This window comes from Argentina anserina, chromosome 6 (assembly GCF_933775445.1).
Source record: "Argentina anserina chromosome 6, drPotAnse1.1, whole genome shotgun sequence".
NCBI lineage: Eukaryota > Viridiplantae > Streptophyta > Magnoliopsida > Rosales > Rosaceae > Argentina > Argentina anserina.
In genome coordinates this window covers 21,762,921-21,772,470 of record NC_065877.1, presented here as the reverse complement: position 1 = coordinate 21,772,470, position 9,550 = coordinate 21,762,921, and the positions used below count along the sequence as shown (strand labels likewise).

The window sequence follows — 9,550 nt, the reverse complement described above, 5'->3', positions numbered from 1 at the left end:
TACGTTAATAACTCTAGACTATATGTTAAATAAAAACAAAATTTAATATATGAAGGATATCGTAGTAAAAGTCAAATTAAAAATAATAAAATTAAAAAAAAAGATCAGGAAGTTATCCTACATATCTAACTTTTTTTACAGTAACTACATTTTACAGTTAATTTTGCAAAAAAAAAAAAAGTTTTCCACACGTTTGTGTGGGCTGATGTTGGCTGTATAGGGCATAGTTATTTAAAAGTTAGATTTAGTTTTAGTTAAAAATTCTAGTTAAATATAACTAGAGATGAGAGAGAATAATTCTAGCTAAATTATGTTTATGTGTTGAAAATTGAATTAGTTTAAGAATAGTTATTACTGCTTAAGTATAACGATGATATTTGGTAGCTCAATGCTACTTTTAGTTATTTTTAGCTATGTATATAGCAAACACTGTTGGAGATGCAATGTTAACTTCTATTGATTTCCACGCTCCAAAAACTTACTATGGCTGTATATACTGTACGACATCATTGTGTTAGTGTTCAAGTTGTATGTACACACCAGAGCTGGCTTTCCCCAGCTCTCGGATTTACAATATCAAGTTTAAGACTTGAATTACAAATTACTTATCATCATAAGCCGAGAAGTTTGGTTCGGGGGGCTTCTGCAGCTTCAGTAGCTCTCTCCTGCCTGAACTGCGAAGCCTGTGTCCACGAAGAGCATTTGCTGCAAAGCGAGATGCAAGCAGTGCGGCACCAAGCCCATGTTTACGAGTACCGCCTTTGGAATCACCACCACCACCACCACCATTATCATCATCTCCGTCACTGTATCCAAATCCTTCCTCCTCTTCTCTTTGTTTTTCTGCAGCCACCCTTCTCCTATAGTGGCGCCAAGCAGCTTGGATAAAGCAGGCTGCCCAAGTCCTCCATTGCTGCGAGTAAAACCGGAAGGTGTACTGTACCTGTCTGCTATGAAGGTGCCTAAACTGAGTGGAAACAAATTTCAACTCCTCTGCTTCCAAAGCAAATGCCTCAACCTCGGTTATAGCCTTCACTGTTCTAGTAGATGATGGTAAGTTAGAGCCAGCTTTTGGGTCCAGTGCCCATGTTAGGAGCTCTTCTCCACAAAAGTCACCTTCCTGAAGCAAACCTCTGTTGTAGAATCCAGTCCTGCCACCATCTGTGGTTACACTTTCAAGGCGACCACGGATGATGAATAACATCTCTACTACAGGGTCACCTTCCCGGACAATAAAAGTGTTCTCTGTGCATAAACTTGGTTTCAGACGCTCACAAATGGCATCAAGCAACCGCTCATCCATATTGGTGAAAAGAGGCACCTGCAGACATAACCAGATGAAGGATGATTCATCTAATAAGTTCTCCAAATGCAAACATTCACTTGTATAGTTCAACAAATACAGCTTATTGCCATTTTGGCACAATAACATTACACTGGTAAGCAGAGAGATGAAACCATATAAACTTACCCTTCTGACCAAATTCAAGCAGAGATGACGTTTAATGTCCCTCCTGAGATCTTTCGGGAGAGATGAAACAATGTTCTCCTCATCTACACCTCGAGTCTCTAACCATTTATATTGATCGTAGCGGCGAACCCTTTCTCTAAGATCTTGTGGAAGCCAGCGATGGTGCATCCACTGCTCAGAGTCGCGCCTTTTAATTCTCATCTCCTCAAGGCGAATTGTGAGAGACTGAAGATACGTCTGTACAATGTTCATTAAGCTATAAAAGTCAGCAATATAGCTTAAAGTTGCAACCACACAATAGTAGGAAAAAGAATCATGTAGCACTAATGTAATCTCTAAGGAGTATGATCGGTACTACATGTATCCTCAACCAAATTATAAACACAGTCCATTGTAGAAATCTAGAGATGATTTAGTTTTAAAGCTCACCTGTATATTTCCAATCAGAAGGGCAAAGAGGATGAGGCCAAAAACGCCTACCCCTATGGAAAATATATTCTCCAGAGGAAACGTACTGGTCTCAAGGCCCTGGCCAAGGGTACTGTAGAAAGTGATACAACAGCAGTAAGAACTTCATAATCCAAAGAAGAAACCCAGCAATTTTCAACAGTAATATGCAAACGTGACATATAGTGCAGATTTATTGAATTGCATGTTATCAAAAGATACATACACCTATGTATTATAAGACTCTCCAAAGAGCTGTGGGATGTAGAGCATAACAGAAGTAAATAGTCTAAATGCTAATAAAGTAAGTAGTGTTAAACTGGGCGAAAAGCCGAAAACTCTGCTATAAAATAGTAAATGGCTTCCACAGTTTTCAACGAACATCCATCTTTCTACAGCAAAGGTTTACGTACTACTCCGAATTCTGAAAGAACTCATCATTCCATCTTGCAAGGGCGGAGCCACTAAGGAGCCTACTGGCTTCTGTGCACCAGTACACTATAAAGTTGTTTTAGTTTGATCATGAAAAGTCTAGCAAACTTGGCGTAGTGAAGTCATGTGATTTTTTTACAATCTCTTGGTCCAACACTTCCTTGGTTCGATTCTTGTAGATGACTGTGCTCTAGAATTTTTTTTCTTTCTATTCTAAGATTATGCTTTGTTCCTTTTGTTCCCAAGAGCTTTAACTTTCAACTCCTAGATTAATTCCTCCAATTTTTTAGCTAAGATTAGAAGATAAAAAAAATTAGGCTTTCTCGTTTACTAATTATATCAAATCTATTTTTTTATAAATATAAATGTCACACTTAAATTACTTCCAACAAGAATTACCATCGTAATATGATTTACATATACATCTATAATTTTAGATTAAATTATTTTTTGTACACCAGTGAACTTATATTTCTGGCTCCGCCACTAAGTAGTACCTTACTGTCTCAAACTCTCTATATTTATTTCCAAATTAAAATTCAATGAATAACATAATAATACAAACTTAATGACTTGCTCATTCAAGTAATGAATCTGGTTTCATCATATATATATATATATATAGAGTGAAGTTCTGAAATTACAGAGTGAAGTTATGAAATTACAGAGTGAAGTTCCAATTTTGTCACACTTTTTGATCAAATTTTTTCACCATAAGTGATTTAATATTTAGGTATGTTATTCAAGATCATCTATACAAAGTTTAATTCAATTTGACAATGGTTTGAGCTTTCAAAATTGAGATTTACAAGAACGGTTCACGTTGAACAGTTTTAATTCATTCATTGATTTAATCTAATTTCAATACCTTAACGATGTCTGAATTAGATGAAATTTTGTAGAGATGATCTTGAATAACATACCTAAATATTGAATCACTTATGGTGAAAAAATTTGACCGAAAAGTGTGCTAAAATTAGAACTTCACTATGTAATTTCAGAGTGAAGCTTCACTCTGGATAAAGACTTGTATATATATATATATATATATATATATATATATATATATATATATATATATATATATATATATGGAAACGCTTTAGTTAAGAATTTAATTTAATTAGGAACTTCAAGTGTACATTATTTTGATCTTGGTGCTAAGTGCTAACTAGCACTCATCAGTCAGCACACACGTACCAAAGAACTACAACTAATTAAAAATACTTATCAGGTAATACAATTACTTTCAGAATCGATAACATACCTTAAACTTTTCAATCCAAACCACAAGCAGTACAAAAATTTCTCTCCAAAGTTGGTGGATGAAATAACTTCAGAAGATACAGCGGTTTTGAAGATTCCAAAATCAAAGTCAGTGTTATCTTCTCCCCCGCTGCAGCTCTTATTTAGAACCTCATCTTTGATTTTGTCCCACGCAGCGTAACCCCGCATGTTCTCACTGCCGCAGTACAAAAATTCTACTTGACATTTATCAGTCTCCTCACACTTATTCCGCCAGCATGTATCATAGCGTTCTACAGCCATCAAGTACCAGGCAGCCCCGGTGACCTGCAAAGATTTATCTATGAATTCAACAAGTTGCTTCAAGGCATTGTAACACAGAGGGAGGGGAGTGGAAACCAACAGGTGCGAACTAAGTTAGATGGGGTTTTATACTTCATGTACTTATATCATAGTTTCAAAACTTAAGTAATCTTAAGTCTTAACTCCCAGCTGTAAAGATTAGTTCGTGTACTCTTCTAATAAAGAGAAGAAACTCACCAAAGCCCTCCGGTGCTTCTCACCCTAGCTAGTCAGCAACTTAGGCCATTTTAATGTGTATCAAGTATTTATAATCCATGATTCTACATGAAACTTAAGATGCCTATATAAAGGTCATAAGGTCTCCGACAAAAAAAAATGTCATAAGGTCAATGGATAAAATGTTGTTTTTCTCTATTTAGATGCGTTTGCTTTCTTACAATGCTCAAGTATTAAAACACTTTTAAAAGCAAACCCTAACCCTAACCACGTCAGAATTCACGCATCATCATCAAAGTATCTTTGACGCCGAAAAAAGAAAAACGATTGAGCCTGAGACGGAGGAGGAGGTCGCTCTGAAACAGACAACCATTAGATTAGCTTGAGCTCCCAACAGAAGTCCTAGAGTTGATCCTGAAAAAGCTTCCTCTTCGCATGGCTGATGCTTCGTGTCTTCCGAAAACGTAACCACAATGACGTACCTGCTACCCACCTATTTGATCCAGTAGAGGAAAAGCTTTACAAAATCAAGAGCATTAACGACGATTATCCAGATGCCAAGATTCTGGGCTCCTCACATGGGTGGCTGATCATTGTAGACAGAGGTCAGTTCCATCAGCCTCTGCAACTATTCCATCCGATTTCAAGAGCTACTATTCCACTCCCAAATCTTTGGGACGGTATCAACTATTCGAGTTATGTTTATCATCATAATCCGAATTCGAAAGCTATTATTTCATCCAATCCATTTAGAAACAAGAATGCTTTAGTTGCATTCCTACCTGTAGGGTCAATTCTCTTCTCTAAGCAAGACGACCAAGCATGGACTATGTTGGGGGCTGCGGCAATCCATGACTACGATTACGCTGATATTATGTTTCATAATAACCAACTATTTGGGCTGACCTGCTGGCGGCGGACTGGTGTTTCGCTTGATGTTTGGGACTGTACCGATTCCATTCCGGTTAAAACCATGTATGTTCAAGATTCTGATATTGCCCCTAATTTCCATGATCGTTTGGTGACATCATGATATTTTACGTTTGAAAGGAGTTGATATCTACCCAACGAAGAGGCCATTTTTGGTGGAGAAGTTAAACTTGACACTGAAACAGTGGGAGAGAGTAGAAGGTTTAGGCAGCCAAGGTCTATATTGTAACAGCAATCATTTGACATCTTTATCTAGACAGAACATTTTAGGATGTGAAGGAAACTCAATTTACTTCGGTGGAATCGGTGATGTCGAATTATACAGCCCAGAAAGCTACCGAGCTTTTCGGCCTGAGAAGATAAAACTATCAAAAATGGCTGCAAATATTAAGATAAGAAGTATCGGGTACAACCGGAACCGTTTGCTATTGTTCCTGCTCCTTGGTGCTCGAAGTATTTGATTATCTGTATGTAAAATTTTGTTTCTCTGGTCGAAGTATGAGCTCAAATATTTGGTCGTCTTTGATCTCATGTTATGAAAAGATCTTTTGTGATATTTTTTTTTGAGAGGAAATATGATGAGAAAAACTTGCGTACAAACTAGTATGTACAAACTAGTATGTACACGTGCGTCCGAACTTTCATTTATTTGCACACTTTGAGAATATAAATACATAATTTTAACCGTTCAAAAGTTTAATTTATTACTAAAGATCATGTTTGCAAAAAATTGATATAAACAAAAATCGTCTTCATAGTCGATTGCATCAAACAAATTGACGGTTGATCATGAGACTACTAACTTTCACCATAACCGTTCATTTGTTTGATGCAATCGACAAAGTAAACGATTTTTGTTTATGTTGATCTTTTATAGAAATGATCTTTAGTAATAAACTAAACTTTTGAACGGTTAAAATTATGTATTTATATTTCCAAAGTGTACAAATAAATGAAAGTTCGGACGCACACATACATACTAGTTTGTACGCAAGTTTTTCCCAAATATGATTCTATGTTTCCGCTTAAAATTAAAGTGTCTTGCGGTTTTGTAAACCTCAAAAATCTTTTGGTGAAGAATTTGTGTAGTAAAATTAACATGGCCCGTACGCGTTGTGGTTATTTCCTTAGGTAGGAATATATATTATGGTTTCCAGTAGGAAGATATTATGCATTTATGATTAAGATGTCTGATTTAAGTCTAATAGTGAGAACTGTATAAGAAGATCCCTAATCTATATTTCTAATAACTATTCCTGAAAACTTATGAGCATGGACTTCCATTGCATGCTTTAGAGTTTAGATATTCGTTCTCCTAATACTTCGATATTTATTTGACGTTGTTCTATATAAGCAAATCACAAGCTAGGAATTTTTGTGTTTTCTCTTCCTCAAAGGTACAGAGCAGTACACACTTCAAGTCTTCATCATTTGTATGCAACTTTGTAGGTTTTTCACTGGATGGGTAGAAAGTGTGTTGATGTGTTATTCGATCGATCATTGAGAATATTACACTGAGTTATTCCTGAATTGTAAGCATCATTCCAAAATTACTACTACGTATAATAATCTAAGTACGGAATAGTCTATTCCATCTTAGATATTAGAATAATTCACAATATAATCAACGCGCAGCAAGGCGCGCGCGAACTATCTAATAGGGTACTATAGTAAAACAGAATGATGTAAGCAAAAGAGTAATACTTACTTGAGCAGCAAGCATAAACCAAAGCATATAGTATGCAGCTCCGGCCCAAGCAGTTTCAGCAAAAGAACCTGCACTCTTCTTAAGGTCTGAGTTCAAAGCTAATAAGCGGGCAAATCTTGGAATTAACTGAAACGAGACAATGTATAGCAATGCTTGTTTTGTAGTCAGCACAGCTGCGCCATTTCCATGCAAATATATAAAAACCACAATCTGCAGATAACGAAACAGACAAGATAAATGTTGGTCTATTATATCAAATAATTTTATGAACTAAATATAGTGTGACACCATTACAATTGCACTGACAAGGCAATAACTGATGATTTTTAATCAATAAAGGCTGGTATCGTGGTGACCTTCATCAAAGACTTTGTATATCAATCATGTCTCTTAGGCTACTTTCTCAGATTTGGAGAAAGAAATTAACATAGAGCTTCATCTATTAATTTAAAAGTGCTTGCAAACTATCAGAAACTGAGCTTGGTGTTTCTAACCTGGGGTGCCGGTATGACAGACAAAAGATCAACAAGGAAGTAACGGTGAATATATCGCCGCGCTATCTCTGCAGAATCTATCACAAGTTCTCCTCTTCCAAACACCCTAGACGATGGTGCAATATAAGCTGTACGAAACTGTAAAGCCATGCGGAAGAGGTAGAAAACATCTATCAGAGTACGCAGAGTTATACTTGTGGCTGCCAAACTTTTATCGATAGAGAGGCAATCCTGTGTCTTATTGAATATAGGGAGAAAAAAAAACAGAGGGTCAATGGCTATCGCAAAGATACATGATATGACAAACAGCCTGTTCCATAGCAGGAGGGATTTGTCTTGTGGATCAAATATCCTTTTTTCCGAAACTTTAAGATCTTCTGGAAACACTGCTCGGGTGACCCCAGTTCTTATTGATCTACCAATTGTCATTAGTCCATCTGATCCCCTCGGAAATCCGAAATTAACTGACCTCGATTTTCTTTTTCTACGATCAGTGAAAGCCAAACCCTCTATATTAAATCCACATTTCTTCACTTTACCGGTATCTGAACTCATTGACATTGTATCCAAATCATCTAGCCTACAAGAGTCCAACATATGCATAAAGACATAGAATTTTTGCCATGAATACAGTAAGTCTGGTCTTTGAACGATGCTAAAGACCAGTTGATGCCTGAGTTTTAGTATAGAAAATGTACAAACCCTGCGCATACCTCACAAATTTCTCCTTCTGACCTCCAATATACTGCGACTTGTACATTTTGCGTAATCGGTCATATAGGTGTCAGACTAGAATGTGAACCCGCAGGTAAGTATGGCTTCATCCGCTGAGTGGCATAACAAAGGGCAGACTTCAACACAATTTATGCCAACAAAATACAAAAATGAAAATGCTGTAATGGCAGACACTACATTTCACAAAAATGTGAAAGTGTGAAACTGCAAATTCCCGTCTCAGAACATGTATTGCAGGGATGATCGATACTATGTTGTTTAAACAGGAAAATCAAATAAAGCAGACAAAATAGATGCTCTTGCTTATTTATAACCTGATTCAACAACGTGCTGATTAGTTATATTACTTGTATATCTCCAGAAAAGGCATAGTGTTTTCAGGTTGCTTATAAATTCAGGCCTAGCTCTTTCTCAAAACATCCCGCTACATTGGTTCATTTTTCATACCGGACGACTTGATCCAAGAAATCCATTATTCATATATTAAATAACTTTCACCTTGATAAAAAGCTTTCTTTTGTTATCATTATTTTTTCTTTCATTTTTTATACATGATTCCCGTCGTTGGCACTGCTATATGCATTGCGCCATCGGCTTGATACCCCTTGTCAGATTATGGAGATTATGGCAGACCCATCTTCAAAATCAATATAATCATGATCATAAATGAAATTGCAAAGAATCAAATGAAAACGCAACTTTGTTTTCCCTACAACGTTTGAGACGACAAGAACAGAGAAGATACACGAGATATAACACAAGGAAGAAGAGAGGGCTTACGTGGGTAAATGCAGCTTGATGCTGTGACAATAATGTGATTATGTTTTTGTATGAAGGTTGTGTACGTTCAGGTTAGAGTTTGAGTATCCTTCTCAAAAAACAAAAAAAGGTTAGAGTTTGAATATTAATAGGATAAAGATGAAGGTGTGCGATTCCGAGAGAGGAGACGGGTGATAAGGAATTGAAAGCTGATTTTGAGGAGAGTCAGACCATCGTAAGTTCGTAACGGTTAATTAGCTGATTTTGTTCCTTAATTCTTCTCTTTTAATAAACTTAATTATTTGGACAAAGCATAAATAAATATTTGTCAGTCTTATTCTAGTCGAAATCTAATCGAGTTTACAAAGTGATGGCGGAAGGAGCGACGACTGCTTCTGAATGCACGATCAACGAAGGGCGAGGTGTGCCTAGATATGAGCTGCAGTACGTGATGAGATCCAAGATTTGATTCAAAAACTCACTACAATTCAATCAGTTGCATTGATATAAATGACATTATGCTGCAACTTGCATATACCCATGTGAACGCATGCGAAAGAAACAGGCCACAAAACTGGTATGGTACCATGGTTCCACATAACAAAACTGGAAGGATAATATCCAAAAGAAAAGTGTGACCATGAAATCTCACCTCCCGTCCGGTGGACAGGTCCCATACATCATCACCAAACACCCCATGTTCTTTTTGTGCTCATAATCAAACTGGTCTCTATACAAAAGTAACAACTTTGTGCACCAGACAAGCATTATCATAACTTCCAGTAACTCCATTTTTTCCCTCTCTTCTCT

The 9,550-nt window shown here is 36.6% G+C and overlaps 1 protein-coding gene across 1 annotated transcript; it reads right to left on the bottom strand.

Moving 5' to 3' along the window:
• Positions 1–601: 601 nt before the first annotated feature.
• Positions 602–8,006, bottom strand: LOC126798487 (putative cyclic nucleotide-gated ion channel 8). The gene is made up of 7 exons (XM_050525478.1): positions 7,960–8,006; positions 7,247–7,826; positions 6,753–6,962; positions 3,618–3,922; positions 1,901–2,012; positions 1,472–1,708; positions 602–1,321 (listed from the first exon to the last, which is right to left on the bottom strand). The coding sequence occupies exons 1-7, from the start codon at positions 8,004–8,006 to the stop codon at positions 602–604; spliced, it is 2,211 nt and encodes a 736-aa protein (XP_050381435.1).
• Positions 8,007–9,550: the final 1,544 nt, after the last annotated feature.

Bases quoted from the DNA above. Each gene is read 5' to 3' on its own strand.
- LOC126798487 (XM_050525478.1), bottom strand. From the start codon at position 8,006: ATGTACAAGTCGCAGTATATTGGAGGTCAGAAGGAGAAATTTGTGAG. The intron at 1,709-1,900 runs GTGAGCTTTAAA...AACATTGTACAG, and splicing joins TTCTGATTGGAAATATACAG to ACGTATCTTCAGTCTCTCAC. The intron at 1,322-1,471 runs GTAAGTTTATAT...TTATGTCTGCAG, and splicing joins GCTTGAATTTGGTCAGAAGG to GTGCCTCTTTTCACCAATAT.